Raw genomic sequence first — 18,657 nt, 5'->3', positions numbered from 1 at the left:
TATTCGTTGTACGGTGTGACGCTTCCCAGCGCGCAGCCAATCCTGTGCGCGCTGGAAATGTCGAACACGCCGAAACCAAACCAATGGCTCATCATAAAGCAAAGACTAGCGCAAGAAGAGGCCAATCAGTGGGAGGCATGCAAACGAGGAATTTGCTCCGGCAGGCTCTGAATGTCAAGTAGTCAAAGATGGAGTCGGATCTGCGAGGCCGTGTGCTTGTGCATGGAAGACTTGCGATTTTTTTCTGACTCTTCAAGCTCCGCACATTTGATCTCTAGTCGCTCGCAGCCTTCAAGGAACGACGGCGTGAATCCACAAAGCGGGGGACCGTGAAGAGTGGTTTGTGGAGAAGGTTGCTTTTCTTTGTTTTATGGACAACTTTTTTCCCCCTTCTCTTTTTGCCTATAACGGATTGTCCCTCCCTTGGCTAGATACTATTCGTGATTTTAGAGGAGGAGGTGGTTGTGCAGAGAGCGAGGAGGGGGGAGGGTGTCCACTGTGAGTTGGAGCCGATTTTGCGTAAATTGTCAGGAGCTCAGTGCAAACTTGGAAGTTGCAAAGGTCTAGATGCGAAGATTGAGGGGTTTATTTATGCGACTTGAGGGAGGGAAACGGCAAAAGGAGTTAAGAGTCAATCCCGCGCGCTGCGCATCTGGAAGCTCGCTCCAAAACTTGATCAGGACACGATATAACGCCTTGTGGACAGATAGACGCGCCCTGCACCTTATTGGGCTGTTATCGTAGTGTAATGGGTCTCCGAGGGGGACATTTTCACGGTGCTGGCGTTTGTGTGTGTGCAGCCTATAGGCTGTTGTGCAATCTAACAAGTCGTCAGTATTGTGCTGTGGGCTTGTGAGCTGGCAGGAATGGCTTGCAGAGCAGATCCAATGCTTCTAACGTGAAGGAGGCGTATAGGCCTCTCACAGATGTATGGCGGAGAAAACGTAAAGCTTTCAAGAACAGGTAAAAAAAACAAATAACACCTTGATGTGTTTTATAGGAATAATGAGATGGATTAGACAGAGAAATCTACATGGTGTTCTCGAGCGTCATTTTTCCTTTAATGGTAGCCTATAGATTCTGTAGGCTATGTCGTGTAGCAACGCGTTGTTTGTGCAAACTTGCACGACCTAGCCTACTTTGCTTCTTATTTTCGCCGTTGTTGCGGTTTATTGTTAAGTAATTTCACTTTAAATGAGAAATGCAACTTCTTTTTATAAGTTTTTTTTTTGTTGAAGAAATCAATGGCTTTATTTCGTCGGAGTCTGCTTGTGTTTATTTTTAACGATCATTCGGAGGGAAGAATTATACTGAAATTATTAAAATGTATTTGATAGTTGAAGTATTTAGGGTTGCAGCGTGTAGTTCTCTGAAAGCTTTGGGAGTGTGTCTCTCTCTTCTTCCCCCTCGTCTCCGACCTCCCATTTCTCCCCCAAAATTAGAATGCATGTCATTCACTGGAGAGAATAGCATGGGCCCACATGCTGGGAAATACCCATTCTCTCAGGGAGAGAGTAACCAATGCTGCTTAATTTAGGAAGTTTACTCTGAAAAGTTATATTGTTTAACTGTTATATCCTATCCGTCTCACACAAATGCAGAATAAAAGCTAAACAAGTGTCACCTTAATAGGCTGATTTTCTACAGTAAAAACTGCAATGAAGAAAAGCTTGCAAACTTAAAAATCCAGTTTGACTTTTGCTTGATTTGAGTACTTCTGTGATCTAACGACTCTTGATTTGATTCTTCAAAATAAAAGTACATGCGTTTCTAATTAGTGATTTCTTTTATTAGTGCAATTTCTGTGTTTTTATTTTTAGGAGAAAAGGGCTAGTTGAGTCGGTATATGTGCAGTGGAGTCTGATGGTGTCCATGTTGTTGTCCACTGTCCTTTTTCTGTTGCACTACTGGACATTGAGATGAGCAGTGCAATATTAAAAGGGCATTGGCTGATGAAACAGAGACACACACACCTTCCTTTACTGTCTTAACTCTTAATGGAGCTATGAGGGTGTCCTTAAATGTGATTATGGGTCTGTGTTTGTGAGCAACTATGTCTCTGATTAGTATCATACAAAAACTCTCCCCTTTTATTACTGTGCTTTCTTTTGTATACGTAAAGATAAAAAAAAGTTACATATTCATATTTTCTTTTTAGCACACCCTTAACAGTTATTATTACTTAAATATCAAAGAAATTAGCTAAATTCAAATTTCAGCACAATTTGAACATTTCAATACCTGCCTTTTTTCCTGCTTTAGAAGAAGCCCAACAGTCAGACAAACCGCATTGTTGCTTATTTATATGTATTTTGAGTTTGGCAGTGAAGAATGGCTGTCCACGTGCTGACACATGCTGAGGTCAGCTGCTTTGACAATGTTGCACTACTGTACCATCCATTCTAGCAGTGCAATAGTATTGTCATAGCATTTGGCCTCAGCTCATACTAAACTGGTGGTAAAGGGCTCATTTCAAACAAGTTTGTGTAGAAGTGGAGCTGATGACTGATAGCAGGTGCTGGTGCAGAGCGAAGCCTCCTGAGCTGTTTACCCAGTTCTGTATTTACAGAAGAGAGTTTACACACATTTGTAGGCTGACACAGGCACTCATGACCTACATTCAAACCGATGTGCATTTAGGCATTTTAAAGGAAGAAAAACAAATGACCCAATGCTTTTTTTCCCAAAATTATAGCATCGATTTTTGTCCATCTTGCGTGATTGTGCATTGATTGGAAGTCATCGTTTACCCACCTTTTTTAATTTACGCCACAGCTCATGAAAAAAGTGGATAATTATTCAAAGTGACCACTAGAAGAGCAAATCAATAAAGACAAATTTGAATAATAACAGAATACAGATACTCATACAAACATTCCTGATGCGTTTTTATACCTTAAACGTTTCCATTATCTGAACTGGATTTTAAAGTTTTCTAGATTTTATGGTAAACAAGTTCTCTGTTAAATCCACTTGTTTTTTTCAATGGAGTTCAGTCTCCTGTGTTTTTTTTCTTTACCTGTGTTGTTTTGTCGTCACACTAAACACTGTAACAGTGTATCAGGGTGCTGATGGTAAAATAAGCAGATGGAAAAAAAAGGGGGGTGATGTGTGTTTTTGAGCATCCTCAGTGGTAGCAGGTCGATGGGGGGATGGGAGGTTTGGGAGGAATGTAGGGAGCAAGGCCCTCTCTTCCCCCTCGCGTTTTGCCTTCTCTTCTGTCTTTCTTTCTTCCTGTGTTGAGATTAGGTGTCACTGCTCCTGTGTGTGCCTCATACTTGAACCATAAAGTAAGAGAGTAAAGAGGTTTGTTTGTTTTGATGACTGTCAGCAGACCCCCTCCGGGTGCAAATGTTTAACCACAGTCCAGTTTGCTGTTACAAGCTGCAGCAGAAGGACACAAGTCATTATTAGAAAAAAGAAAAAAGGAAATGTATTGCAAAACAATGTTCCAGGGGAAAGTGATTGTGGTGTATTAAAGCCAGTTTGTAAAGTCTCATCAAAATTCAAAAAGTACTTTTGAATTTTACTCAGATGTAAAAGTGAATTTATGTGATTGCACACTGAAGGGAAGGCAAAAAGGAGACCTCAGTCACTTGACTGTGTGAAATTCTCCCTGAGTAAAGAACGTGACTTGTTTAGGCTTGCTTGCAATGCTTGCTGGGAAATCCTGGAATGTGTGGAATGGGGGACGGTGGTGCTTCTGCAGTTATCTGACTGCATGGAGCAGTATCCTGCACTGAAACCCAACATGTCAGCAGTGCTTTTTTTGAGCAGCTTTATAAAACTAGAGAGAATACAAGCTGATGAGATAACAACATCTGTATTTCATTAAATACATAAAACGCAACATACTCCAACTGCTACGCATGAAACTAATGTTTTTGTTTCTGTCCTTTTGTAAGTTGTCAATGGGCCTGCTGTTCATGAGCGGATGTGTTTTCATTACATTGTACTTAATGAAGAATTTTTTTTTTTTAAACAAATGAAATCCCTGTTGGAGAATTTGCTGAAAAGAAAAGCTGAACTGTTATTCAAACATGATATAGTAATGTGGAATAAACAAACTTGAATGTAGGCTATATATGCCATTTTTTTGTTATTTTGCTTTGACGCCTTCTCTCTGAATAAAGATGATTAAATACGTTTTAAATTGCTCATAGTTACTTTCTTGGAAAAACAAATTAAAAAAGAATTTAATGTTTAAAAGAAATCAATTGATTGGCTATCAGATGTGTTAAAAAAAAAAAGAAATCTGATTTTGACTTGAAATAGCAGATCTGACATTTTTATGCCTGACTGACTTTTGTATTAAAGAATTAGAAAACAGTAAGTAAGTATATCTTATTAAATTGAAACATTGAAATCTCAGGCCTGACCACAGCCTACAGGCTTAAAATGTGCATCTTTACTGTTCACAGATCAGTTTTGATTCAACAAACTGATGTCACTCAATAATTCTTTATTTTTTTACCTCATAATACATTGATTAAGTCATGTAAACTCATAATGTGCAGCCAAGCTTTGTTCAAACGCACAACTTTATTTTCACTTCCTGGGGAAATTACAAAGTTTTTAAAGAAACCAAATACTCCGATTAAAGTTTGGGAAAATATGAAGAAAAAAAATAGAATAGTGTAACAGAATATTGTAATGATGTAATGGCACAGCTAAAAACATGTTTGAAAGAGCAGATACAGCATATACTGTTATGTAATGAATAGCATTGTAAAAAAAAAAAAAAAAAACATGAAATGCTAATCATATTTTGATAGAATATGAAGCTGTACAGACTTATTGCCACTCATTACTGATTTAAATGTTTGAGGTGGAGCACCCAGTTTCTCCCTCCTGAACGTTAATATTTACACTCTTGATGTCCTTTGCAAAAATGTTTCCTCATGTTATGTGATATAATGAAATTGAAGTTGTGTTCCACAACACCGTGCAATCAGCCTCCACTACCTCCATGTTAATATCATTATCAAAGGTGTGATCGAGTGCTGGATTATTTTAAAGTAAGCCGATATTTCTGCAGAGGGACATGTGGGTCAAACTCTAAACAACAGCACGGAGGAACTGGTACTTTTCACACCTCTGCAGTACAGGTATACGCTCTATATGTGAGAAGACAGCTCTTATTTCACAGTGCATTATGTTGTCTCAAGGAGAGAAAAGAGGGATCAGAGAGTGAGAAAAGGTGTGTATGTTTGTCAGGAGAAGTTTTACAACTCTCAAAGCAAGACTTGTTTGAAGAATAAATATTACTGTTTCCTACAGCTTCTCACAAACATCTAGTTCCTTAAGAGATGCATTAACATATAATGCCTCAGTACATACCTATGTCTATATGCCTATCTCCACACAGATAGGTAGCAGTTAGTCTGCTGTCATGCTGCTCATTCAGGTTTCTTTAATTCAAGTGTGCTGCAGCTTAATGCCATCCAAAGGACAGGAGATGTAGCACAAAGTCAAAGATGGATCTATACGTTAATAAGTTTAAATAAAGAACGCTGCATCAAATGAAGGATAGGAACTAGTATCACTATGTTTCATTACACATCAAATGTCAGAGAACACTAAGGTTAGTTTATGTACACATAGTGACAACATGTGGTGGAGAAGCAAATAAAAACAACATATTAAATGGTAGCTAGGAGAGATTAAAGCAGGTGAGAATATAAAACATGACGAAATGAAATAATCTAGGACATCTATGTGTGTGTGTGTGTGTGTGTGTGTGTGTGAGAGAGAGAGAGAGAGGGAGGTGCCAATGAATGCAGTGGGTGGCTCCAAATTTGGAGTTGCCTTTAATGTTTAATTTTAAAGAATAATAGTTAGATTCTCACACAGTTATATGAATAGTGTCAAGATGTCCTTATAGATGCTCGAACAGTCCACACTTCATTTTAGTGAACACAATAGGTCAATTTCAGCACTTATTACATTTTTAAATGTTTTCCTTCCCATGAGTTAAAGCCAAAGTTTAAGTTTCCTGACATCGGTGGAGCCTTTATCATGATGTGTGCTATGCCAACATCAATATCAAATATGAGACTGATACTATATTTGTATTAGTCTTTCTGCAGAGTGAAATGTGGGGAAGACGCTCCTCTGTACAGGAGCCCAGCAGGAAAACAGAGATTCTGTGCACACAACCCTGCAAGAACACTGTATAATTTCTTCTTATAAAAGATCACATGTGAGCACTGATTTCATGCAGCAAGGAAGAGAGAGAGAGAATATGTGTGTGTGTGTGTGTGTGTGTGTGTGTGTGTGTGTGTGTGTGTGTGTGACAACAAATTCCTCTCAGCTCTCTCTTGATAAAGGTTCAGCTCTCGAGGGAGCAGGACTGTCAGAGCCAAGGAGAGAACAAGAGGGAGATACAGTGTGTACAATATTACTACACAGGTGTGTGTGTTTCTGCTATGACTAGCAAAATAAGAAATTAGGGGAAACACAAAATCATGCAGCAGTCAATGAGCTACTGTTTAAGTTTTAGAACACATATTCTACTATTTTATTGTAAACCCAGTGATTCATGTTATCTGAGATATAGAGATGGATCATTGTTTTATCAGATAACATTTTTTACTTGTTTGCAGTATTCAGCCAGTGAACACACCTTCACACACATTGATCTGACCTGAGTCTGTTGCAGAGGTGATTCACTGCCATCCAGTGGACAACAGATGTAGCACAGAAGGAAAACTTTAAATGTTCTAGTTCTTGTTTTATTTGCCCAGGTTTTGCATGACCTGTCCCTGAGATTTCTGCCTTCTCCTTATTTAAAAGGAGAGACATGATTTTTGTGGTGCTGAAAAATTACATTTGAAAAACTCAGCATTGTCTCTTTCCAGATACAGTGTCCTGGTTACTCTGGATAAGCCACATACTTCACTGGAAACAGTTTTCATTGTAACTACTTTCTACAAAACAAACAGAGGAGCCCCTGACACAATGCAAATGATTATGTGAGCATGTTCTTCAATATTAGCTGAGATCCTCTAATGCCATATTACACCATAATGTTTAGTTAAAGTTGTTAAATTGTGAACAATGAGAACAAATACTATGAATAATGTATGAAATGATTCACCAGAGGTTGCAGAAACAACAAATAAATAAAGTTACTTCTTAAATACCATTACACAAACCTCAGAACAAAAGTGCACATTCACCACTACATGTAACAACACAGTAATCCTGAGTCTGCTTTTGCTTTGAATCCTAAAGTCTAGCTGCATGGCATAGCACTTCATATCCACTAGGTGGCGCAATAAGTTCGTTTTTTTTTGTAAAGGAGGCACGTCACCCTTTATACAAGCACAGGTGCAAACAGTCACCTTCATCGGTGTCCAGAAGATTATTCAGGAGCATCTTCACATGTTCTTCTTCTGAAACCTCTCGGTCAGCTGTCTTCAGCACTGCCAGAGAGAGAGAGCAAGAGAGAGAAATGTTAATGAACTATTAACTGAATTCAGTTCATATCAAGTAGGATTATATTACTGCATCATAATAAGAACAACAACCTTAGTTTCTGTTTATCGTGACAATATTGTTGGTGACAGTGAGCTCTGAGGCAATGTCAGCCGAGTTTTGAGATAACGCTTCATGGGGCATCTGAAAGAGTTCATGAGTGAAAGTGAGATGAAGAATGGGCGTCATGATGAACTATGAAAGAACAGCGATTTGTTTTCTGTGCAGTATGTATGGGTGAGAGCTGACCAGGACTGGGGGAGCCATGAAGAGATAATTAAAGGGGTAGTGCAGCAGGTTCATGCAGGTGGAGGAGTATAGATCTGCATAACGCATCAGCTGGCTGGCAAACAGTGTCTGCCTGGCGCCGCTGCGCAGGAGGCTGCCCATCTGGCCATAAGACATGTCCATTCTGTAGGTCAGCACCTGCAAGCACAAACAACAGACTACATTAGCAGAAAAACCTGGACAGAGTGTAATAAAACATCGGAAACACAACTGCTTATAGACATCCTGCTTTTGGTTTTTAAATGATTATTCTGGTCTAGATGAGCATTAAAGAGATGGACAGTGTGTAGGATTCTTTGGTTTTTGAAGAATTGAAGAACTTTTTTGAAATTCTTAATCTAGTGCACTGTAAAAAAGAAAAAAAAAGAAAAAAAAAGAATTGGCATTAAAACAAGAGCTTCCTAGTTAACAACACAATATTTCATGTGTCAACTGCTGTAAGCAAAGTTCTCGATGCATTGATTTGGGCTGTCAATATAAAGGGAGGGAGGGAGAATTTGAATGAACAACCAAACTTAACCTTCATCGTAGTGATGTCTTGATGTGCTTGAATATTTCTAATGACAGTAAAGCTGTGTGTTAAATGTTCCCAGGAGCAAAAAGAAACATCTTTAGGACATCCAATGTAGTTAAAACAGCGTCTTCTTCGGCAACATGATGCGTCCATTTATAACTACCTATAAACTTGAAGAATTGAAAATAAAGTTGTGTTTTGATACGTAGAGCTGACCTTCATTCTTGTCTGAACGGCATCGATGTCAGGACACTCGGAACTGCCGCTGTCCAGGTGCCTTCAGACGACCAACACAGAAAACAATGAATAATAATAATAATAATAATAATAATAATAATAATAATGATTTACAAATTATGAATTACTAAAGTTATACTTAACTAATGCCTTTACTAATGATGTAATCATGTTCTAAATTATAATACAATAATTTTTTTAGGGTATAAATGAAGATGATGAAGTAACAGATCATAATGTATTCATCAATTCCATGTGAACTCATGACAAATGTATCATTTATTAGTGTTTATAAACTTCATAAACATTCAACAAGTGTTAATTAACAAGTACAGAAGAACTCACTTGTAAATTTCAGCTAAGAAGACGTCAAGACGTTTCAGCTCCTCAAACAGACCTGCAAATCAAGAAAGGCATCAAGACTTTGAAATGACCACAATGCAACAACAACAACAACAACAACAACAACACTGTTGTCTATTTGCTCTTACTTTTCTTCTGGTCCCACACTTTGAGCTCTTTGTTGAGCTCCGGTACGACCAGAAAAGTCTTCCAGCCCTGACGTTTTTTAGACTTGAGAATGTCGCCAAAAATGTGGTCGCCAACGTAGAGGATGTCTTTACCTTTGACATCCAGCAGATCACAGATGATGTCTGAAGATCCTGCAAACATTTATTCAAATTATTACATACGATAACATGGAAGAGGGATTCACTTATAACCATGCATCCATATCACATGCACACAGAAAAACACACATACATATGGAAGCACAGAAAGGCCACAATAATTACACTTTTATAAGCAACTGAATACCTAACTTTGAAATTGAACCACTAGTGAACCTATTTAATATTGAACCACTGAAGGTATAGCATTGAAATATTTTACTTTAAAAACCATCTTCATATATTTGAATTCCACCTTTGACATTTCCAGAAGGTCATTTCAAGTTTGCACACACAACTAAATTATTTTCTTTTTTAGGGTTAAGAAACTCAGACAGAAAATGAAAGCGTCTAGAAACTAAAGAAAACATTATAAAAGAATATATATTTAAGTTGTTCGGAATAATTTGATTCATTTTTGGATCTAAATCTTCTATTCAGGCCAAAAGAATCCAGTTAAATGTTATATCTTGAACATTTTTAAACTCTAACATGTGGGCTGCCGTGGAAAAATTCCCATGAGCGAGTGGAAAACTCGGACACTTGAATTTTATATTTGAATTTGTGAAGTTTTTGAGATTTCATTACTTAATATAAAATAATAAAACTTAAACTTTCTCCATATAGCACTTTTAAAAAAAAATGTTACTGGGTGCTTTACAAATTAGAAACTAAAACAAATCCGCACCACAAAAAATTGACCAAACCCAGCATATACAGTACATTAAATTAAACAGAAAACTTCCCACTGTCATGTCATTTAGTTTCCTGTTTTATGTTGTCTATTCAATCCCTGTGTGTATGTTTCCCTGTTATTTGTTCATAGTTGTGTATTACCCGTGTTCTTTCTGTGTTCTCTGTTTTTCCTTGTTCTATCCATGTGCATGTTTCATGCTTCTGTTTCCTGTTTTACTTTGTAGTGGCTGTTTCTCCTGCGTCTTGTCTTCTTTTACTTTCTGCCTTGTTTTCCCACCTCTGTGATTGTCTGCCCTGCCCTGATGTGTTCCACCTGTTCATCAGCCCTCTGTCACTTGTCCCTCGTTTACTCAGTGTTGGATTTACCCAAATTTTCACCCACACTTCTCCAAACTGTACACAACCAACAAAGAGAGGAATCCTCTTCCACGTACCTTAATCATAGTAGTAATGAGACATGACACGGCTCCTAAACCTGTGTCCAAACCTCTGTTCTTATTTATTAATTCGGTATATTTTATGTGACATTTTCTAAAAAAACAAAAACAAAACAATGAATAAATAAAAACACAAATGAATCTCACCTCCGGAGTAAACGGTTCCATGTTGGAGGTCACCTGTGTACGTCCCAATCCGAAGCTTTCCTGTGTCCTGTGTCCCAAAATACAACATATTATTGAAACCTGCTTTGGTTCAAACACTAACATGTAAATCTTCAGTATGAGAGACTTTTTCATACCGTGTCCACTTGTCTCAGCACAGTCCCCTCTCCAAAGAACAGCGGCTTTCTGGTGTCCACAACGATGAGGTCGAAGAAGGAGCGCCAGGACTGTTTTGGACTTCCAGGCTAGAAACCAAAGTAATGTTTATTCACATGATTCAATTAAATGGACATTTTCTGAATATTCAAAGCAGAGTTAAAATTGTCTGACCTTAGCATTATTTTCAAGCAGGTATTTCATAATGGCCTTAATGAGAAAGGAGAAAAAACATTTTAAAAGTCTCCAGTTCATTTAATTAGTGTTTAGTCACTATATGTTTGGAGGCTCACCTTAGTGTAACTGTAATTACTGTTGGTGGCGAGGAAGACCTTGGCCACCACTTTAAGCCGAGTCAAGAGTACAGGGAGATTTGACTGTAAAGAACACATTCATTTGTTTACTATTTCAACAATTTTCCAACATAGACACTATCAGGAAAAAGGCCCAGCAGGGGATGAACTTCCTGCGCTAGCTCAGGAAGTTCAAACTGCCTCAGGAGCAGCTGATACAATTTTACTCTGCAATAATCCTGTCTGTTCTCTGCACGGCCAAATGTAGTTTGGATCAGCCACCAAACAGGACAAGAACAGACTACAGCGGACAATCAGGACAGAGGAAAAATCATTGGTGACAACCTGCCCTCCATCCAGGACCTATACATCGCCAGAGTCAGGAAACGTGTAGGTAACATCATTGCAGAGCATTCACAACCTAGACACAATCTGTTCCAATCTCTTCCGTCTGGTAGGCATTACAGAACATTGTATGCCAAAATGACCAGACACTTCCCGCAGGCTGTCACTATGGTGAACACTTAACACCGTCCATAGTGCTAGGAAAATCCCTGTGCAATAACCCTATAACACCAAGCATCCACTTTACCAATAAATTATATATTTCATAGTTTAAATACTCACTGTTCACTCACTGTAACATTTCAATATCATCACTATCAATAGAAATATAAGCATCGCTGTATACACAGTGTAAATACTGTAATATTCAATTAAATTTTATTTATAGTATCAAATCATAACAAGAGTTATCTCAAGACACTTTACAGATAGAGTAGGTCTAGACCACACTCTATAATTTACAAAGACCCAACAATTCAGTAATTCCCCCAAGAGCCAGCATTTAGTGCGACAGTGGTGAGGAAAACTTCCTTTTAGGGAGAAACCTCGGACAGACCCAGGCTCTTGGTAGGTGGTGTCTGATGGTGCCGGTTGGGGGTCTGATGAACAGTAGCAATTATAGTCACAATAAAGATAATGGAACTATGACTGGAAATAGTAGTTGTAGTAGTTCATGGCATAGCAGGGTACTGCAGGGCATAGCAGGACGTAGCAGTGCGTAGCAGGGCACTGCAGGGCATAGCATGGTGTAGCAGAGCATAGCAGGGCGTGGAGCAGGACCATGGCGACAGCTGCAACCATGATTTAGGTGCCACCCTAATCCAAGGAAAACTGCGGAGCGAAAAAACTCCGGGGAATAAGCTTCCCAGAGCTAAATTAGCAACAAACATTTCTGGGACATAGATGCACACAGATGTAAAGAGAGAGGTGTATCAAAGGAAGTCCCCCGGCAGTCTAAAACTATAACAGCATAACTAAGAGCTGGTCCAAGGCAAACCTGAGCCAGCTCTATAAGGGTCGGTACACTGTAAAAAAGTGCAGACCCATCTAGTTATGTCCACTTATTTCTTATTTTTAACTGAACGAGCTTACACAAGTTGTGGATTTTGAACTCAACTTTATGAGTTTTTGAAAGTTAAACTTGCATTTATTCATTGGGTTGACTATTTAAATTTTTTGTCAGATATGCATGTGTTGATTGAACTTGGGTATGTAAGTTAAGTTATCAGTTGAAAAGCATGTTAAAGCATGGACACAATAAATTAATTATACACCGCAGATAAGTGATGTAGCCTATTCAAATTTCAACTAAAATATAACACGTGTTGTGGCAAACAAGAAAGCACTAGTGCCACCGGTGGAGGGAGTACCTGTTAACGGCTTATGAACTGTGAATTTGGCATTTCACTCTTCTCAAATTGAAATGGAAAGTACTTTTCAAAAGTCAAACGTTTAGCTCCGCCCATGTAACTTTATGAATTCCGTTCATTAAACGTGTCTGCTTAGAATGTAGTGTTTTGTTGCCTGGTAATTGTCATTGTTGTGCTGGTTTACATTTGTAACCATGAGTTAAGTGACTGTTACGTTTGATAAGAAGAGCTGGAGTATTGCAGCACTAAACTTTAAGCAGTAATAGGCTTCCTTCAGCTGTTAAGCTGTGGCGTGTCACTTCACTTGGGGCCATTTTGTGTCAAGTGATGCAAGATCAGCGGCTTTAGAGGGGTCCCTATTTTGTACGGAGCCCTGGGGTGGCTGCACCCAAACGCCCATGTTAACTCCGCTATAAATGTGGTTATGTTGTTTTAACTTGAAACTGTGAGTTGTAATAAAGCAGGAAAGTATGTCTGTTATACTAGGCAGGGAAGGTTTCTTGCATTATTAAAGAAAATAAATGATTTGTTTTAACTTAAAGTATGAAGTTAAACCAAGTAATAAAAAGTTAAATCAATGAAAAGAACAACTTTAACAAAACTAGAACACTGTAGTTACATCAACCTCATTAACTTTAATTTCTAAGTTGAAACAAAGGCAGTCTTCAAGTTGAGTGAACTTCGATTTTCAAGGCAGCAGGTGAACTTGCATTTCCAAGTTAAACTACCTTGAATTTTCTTAGTGTAGATGAATCTGACGACTACAGTACAGAATAGGCACATATTTGTTTACCTTTGATCAGCTTTGTTGTCCTTGGTTTTAGCTGAATGTCTATTTATATGTACATTGAGAGCAACAAACAACTAGAGTCAAAATCCGTGTATGTGTTCACACATACTTGGCCATTACAGCTGATTGTCATTCTAATCTTGTCAGTTTACTCACATCTTTGATCACGTATTTATCCAAATTCTTGATAGTTCGTTCCTTCAGGGTTCCCTATACAGCAAACGGATACAGTATAACCGTTAGAGACAAAGTGTGATTTGCCATGCCAATGTGTCCCATTGTACATTATACATCTTGAGATTTGCTAATTTAATTCACCGTGTCGTGAATAAAGTCCATTGCATCTCTAACATCCTGGAACATGCTTCTGTAGGACATTAACAAGTCGCCGTGCTGGAAACCTTTCAGGAGGCTGGAAGAAATTTAGCAGCAGACTAAGAGTGGTAAAGTTTGACAAAGAATTCCCTGGTTCATTTATAATCGCAGAGAGAACAGTCAAACGTATACGATAGTAATAAAACGAGTCCACTCACTTTGTGTATCTGGTGCATCTAGTAAAGAAGTCTACAAGGCAGGTGTAGAGGTAAGTCTCTGCAGGTTGCATGGAAACACAGGTCAGTTAGTTCAGTTTTAAGTTGCTCATATCATATATCAACTTCCTTTTTTAAATGAGTATGAAATGCAGACAAGGAATTTATTTTAAATCCTCAGGAGTTTGGGGTAGTAAACAGAATTACCCATAAATTATTAATATAACTGTGAAATTCAACATTTCTATAGGTGCATTTTATACCTGAAAGATTGAAGAGAGTGTTTAGAATGTAGAAACGGTCGGTGTCGTCTCTTTGAATGAACTTGTTGGGGTAGTAGTTGTTAATGTCTTTTCTGTGGAACACAAACATAACACGGGTAAAATAAAAACTATCACAAATACACAAATGCAGGCTAACTGACTGAAATGAAACAAACTATGTGAAATCTTGTGATAATCTATTAAAAACAAAACAAATTAGATTATACTTATGTGTATCTGCTGCTGTGGTTTGTACCAGAAAACAAGTGAAATCTCATGAAAGCTCATCTCAGCTGACCATCATGCTGCAGTCATTATTAGCAGTTTGTGTCAATAAATAACTAAGAGTAGCATCCAAAAACAGGTTTTAATTCAACTGGGTTTTCCCAGTCACAGCAAAAATAATGTAAAAATGCAGAAATATATCCCTTTTACTGTTGGTTTAACCTGTATGTTAAAACTCAAACTTCCGATTTTCTTCTTGAAATACATAACCAATGGTGAAAGAAGTATTCAGATAATTTACTCTTCTACGTAATAGTAGCAACACTATAAAAAATCTCCACTACAAGTAAAAGAATAAAACATTTCACTTAGGTAAAAGTATAAGGACCAAAATGTACTGAAAGTACAAAAGTAAAAGATCCAAATAGTAAATGCCTTTTTAGTTGTGTTTTAAATTGATCTTTGTTTAATTTGTATGAGTGCTTCTCTATCTGTTGATTTTTATACTACTTATCATGGTAGGCTTGCAGAGACTGTAGCCTATCCCAGCATGCACTGAGCAACAGGTCAACACCCTGATTTCTAATTCACCCAATCTGTCTATGTCTTTGGACTAATGATGTCAACTTTCTTTTATTTCTTATTACTTTTTAGAATGGGTTTTATGGATTAAACAGGTAGATATGTCAGTGATTTACCAACAAAACAGAGTATGTGGCAACATTTCTGTACTGAATTTTGTAAAGATTTTGACTTTACCCTTTGAGGAAGCAGAAGCCATGACTGCAAACCAAAATATTCCCATTTGAATCTATCTTCAGAAGGTTCCCGTATGTGGTGTCGATCACTAAACCGCTGATGGTGGGGAAAAAAGAAAAGGTGTGAAGGAGGTTATGAAGACATGACATGAACTGGCAGTTGAAGCAGATATAAAGGAGGCAACTGTTTATTTCAGGACTGCAGCTACCAGAATATTGATTCATTTACTGATCATTTTATTATAATTAATTGATTGCTTGATCGGTGGAATGTCAGAAATAGTGAAAATAACCCATCACAATTTCCTAAAACCTAAAAAGGTGATGTCATGTTTGTTAGTTTTTATTTTGATTGAAATGTTTATTAATTCATATGTACGGAGCCCCACTGAAAACATGATGGTTAATTTCAAGTGGTTCATCCTTAAAATTTCAAAATAAAACATTAGTTTCTGAAGTACATCAGATAAATTGATGACTTCATTGTTGCATAACTTCTCAATTACAGAGGTAGATTTAAAACTAACCGTGTGGGGAAGCTGGGGTCGTATGTGTAGCGTAGAAGCTCATGAGGGTATCCAACAGACACCATTCTGTCTCTTATCAGTTCAAAGCCCAGGCTCTCGTAGTCAGGAGACTTATACACTGCAAACGCAAACACACAAACACAAGCACCATTAGCATAAAGCCGGTAAATATTATGTTGCAAGTTTTTAAGAGAAAGTCCTAAAACCAGAATAAAGAATTCAATACGACAGAGTTTAGATTTAGAACCTTCTCATGGTGACACAACATGTTCCAAACACAAAGGTTTTTCGGTAACATACTTGCCATCGTGTAGTCCATGTCAAATCCATAGCATTTGATGTTCTCCAGTGTCAGACTTCTGTTGGCGAACACCCTGTGATCAAACACAATAACACAGCTGAAGTCTGACAGCACAAGGCCTCGGAGGTGTTATTGTGGGTTCATTGCACAACCCATGTCTGTGGTGGATTTGACTGATGAGGTTTCTTAAGGTATGTTGCAGTTCTTGTTTGCATCAGTTCTACCCAGAGTTTCTGTTCATGTGGGCCTGAGGGGAAGTCATCATCTAAAGTGAAGAGACCTTTTGATTTGGAGTCAAGATTTGTTGCTTTCCTGTGACATTATTAGGTTTCCTCATGGTTGCTTTCATGGCTCTTTTATATGGAGATTGTATCATTACCCTTAACTATCTTCACCACTGATTCCAATTGCTGCAAATTACAAACAAAAGGTTCCAGGATGTATTTTTTTAACAGACTGTCGTGTTGACCGGTGTAACTGTACAGTACATGGTTTCCTGTGTCACTAGATGCTCCTCTTTATCAGTGACAGCTTGACAGAGAGAGAGGCCTATCTGCAGCACCTCCAGTCTGGATGGCCCAGTCTCAACCCTCCCCGACAGTTCATTCATATAGGGTTGCTGTAAATAATTTACCTGTAAGCTCTTGTTTTGTAAGTGTGTTGCTGCTGAGCTATTGAGGATCTTTTCCTGAGATCAATCCAGCACATAAAAACTGGCAGGGAGCAAGTGTTTCTGGTACAGGAGCGCAGAGGGGCAGCTACTGGTTTCAGTATGTGCTGATTCAAATATTTAGTAATGATGGGGCGCAAACCTTCAGACGATAGAAGCAGGTGAGGAGAGTCAGAAAGCATTTGTTTTTTTTAAAACATGTAGCCTAATAGCCTAATTATAATGACTTGTTAATGATGTAGAAATAAATACAGGGACTTTTCCAGATCTGGTGTTGTCACCAATGAGACACAGACATTACAAAAACAGTACTACAAAAAGTATTTTTTCTATGAAAATAATTACGAAAACTTCACAAAGTATTCTGTTATGTTGACTATGTAATTATGAGTTGAAAAGCATTAGTGCTGTTCAGAGTACAGTTGTGTAGTAGAAGTAGGGTAATAGCAATGACATCATTGCTGTTACCATAAATCAAATGAACTCACATTTGGTCAAAGCCTCGTTTCACCCTGGGCTCATCAGAGGAGGTGTTGGGATCTGTGTCCATTGCTTCCTTCAAACTTTCAACGAAGATGGCTAATGTCCAACTCCTGTGAGTTGGGCCTATATGCAACTGTCCTGCGGTCTGCTACTCGGCACTTTTCGCAGACAGTCATCATTGGAGAGGCATTTAAATGACCACATTTGCACAAATTTTGTAGGCGTGCATATAAGTGTTTTTCTCTATTTCGTACGCAGGCTGAAACTCCACCCTGTGACTTTCTACTAGTTGGTGATGTAAACAGCTGCGGGACACGCGCGTCCTGCCTCTCGCCTTTTGCATTTGCCACGCACTCGTCCTGCAAGACATTTAGCTTTAAACATGTAGATTGTGTTATCAGGGGCGCACACATGTGCCGGGGCTGCACGCCTGCGTAATAGCTAGGAGTTTCCCGATGATGTCTGTCCCGCCGTTACGTAACAGCTAAACTGTGTTCATCAAAGCAAAACATTTCAGATATTTGAACAATTCATTTGCCTTTAGTTTCCCCTAAAGCTGCACTGCACAAGTAGGCATACAGAGCCCTGTTGAGCCTATTGTCAGCAACATGTAGGCCTAAAGTATCAAAAGTACAATCCTTAAATACTGTGTGTGTGTGTGAGTGTGTGAGTGTGTGTGTGTGTAAAATATTTTATGATTTAAGGGAGATGAAAGAGTATTTTATGTTTTATTATGTGATTTAAAGCCTTCACTTTGTACATCTTCATGTATGATGAGTTCTTCTTAAATTATACAAGATGTAGTTGTGTTATGGAAGGGAACCTTTTCTGTGACAGATTTTATTTGTAACACCTTGGAGAGGAGACAAAGTTCTTTGTTTGCAGTGTAATGTGTTATGTAAGACGTTACAGTCTTTTCTGACAACTGTTGTTGCTCTGCAACAGAATATTTGGTGTTGTAGAAGAAAATGAATCACCTAACAGTTTTAGTCTCATTTTATCCTGCTATCGTCTTTTCTGTTGACTGATTATTAAGTTCCTATTGTTTTACCTGATCAATAACTTTTAGTGTCCCTTGATTTCATTAAGTATGTCTGCCTTTGCTTTAGTTTAGTGTTAAAACAAAGCATGTGCTTGATCACTGTGAGTGAGACCCTTTGTTTAAAGCACTTTTGATTAGTTGAATCAGACCGTATTGAGTGTATGCAAATCTACTCAGACAGACTTGTGAGTTGAATTTTTTCTCAGCTTTTGTTTATTCTGTTGTTTCCTGTAACCTTGTATACAACCCTGGCTAGAAACTCATTCTGGTCAGAGAGAGAATCCTACAGCTGCTTGTGAGCATCTTTCTCCACTGCACAGTGAATAAAACTCATCTGAACCAGCCACTGAATTGGACCTGAGAGAACTTTTTCTTCCACAGTATCCTATACTGTAAGCTCTTGTGGGCTGGGACTTGTAT

At 38.2% G+C, this 18,657-nt stretch overlaps 1 protein-coding gene across 2 annotated transcripts; it reads right to left on the bottom strand.

The window, feature by feature from the left end:
* Positions 1-4,445: 4,445 nt before the first annotated feature.
* LOC144531364 (cytosolic purine 5'-nucleotidase-like) lies at positions 4,446-17,365 on the bottom strand. Of its 2 annotated transcripts, none has more exons than XM_078271456.1 (18): positions 17,201-17,365; positions 16,042-16,115; positions 15,742-15,859; positions 15,216-15,311; positions 14,232-14,323; positions 13,972-14,029; positions 13,757-13,850; positions 13,595-13,648; positions 10,934-11,017; positions 10,815-10,850; positions 10,622-10,729; positions 10,467-10,533; positions 9,010-9,180; positions 8,864-8,915; positions 8,498-8,558; positions 7,729-7,905; positions 7,533-7,623; positions 4,446-7,427 (listed from the first exon to the last, which is right to left on the bottom strand). In XM_078271456.1, exons 1-17 carry the CDS (start codon positions 17,260-17,262, stop codon positions 7,534-7,536), a joined length of 1,494 nt encoding a protein of 497 aa, XP_078127582.1. In that variant the 5' UTR covers positions 17,263-17,365; the 3' UTR covers positions 4,446-7,427; position 7,533. The 2 variants fall into 2 exon arrangements, with proteins under 2 accessions (XP_078127582.1, XP_078127583.1); XM_078271457.1 differs by having other exon boundaries at positions 16,046-16,115; positions 17,201-17,221.
* Between the last annotated feature and the right edge of the window lie 1,292 nt (positions 17,366-18,657).

This window comes from Sander vitreus, chromosome 16, assembly GCF_031162955.1.
Source record: "Sander vitreus isolate 19-12246 chromosome 16, sanVit1, whole genome shotgun sequence".
Lineage (NCBI taxonomy): Eukaryota > Metazoa > Chordata > Actinopteri > Perciformes > Percidae > Sander > Sander vitreus.
This window is presented reverse-complemented; position numbering and strand designations above follow the sequence as displayed.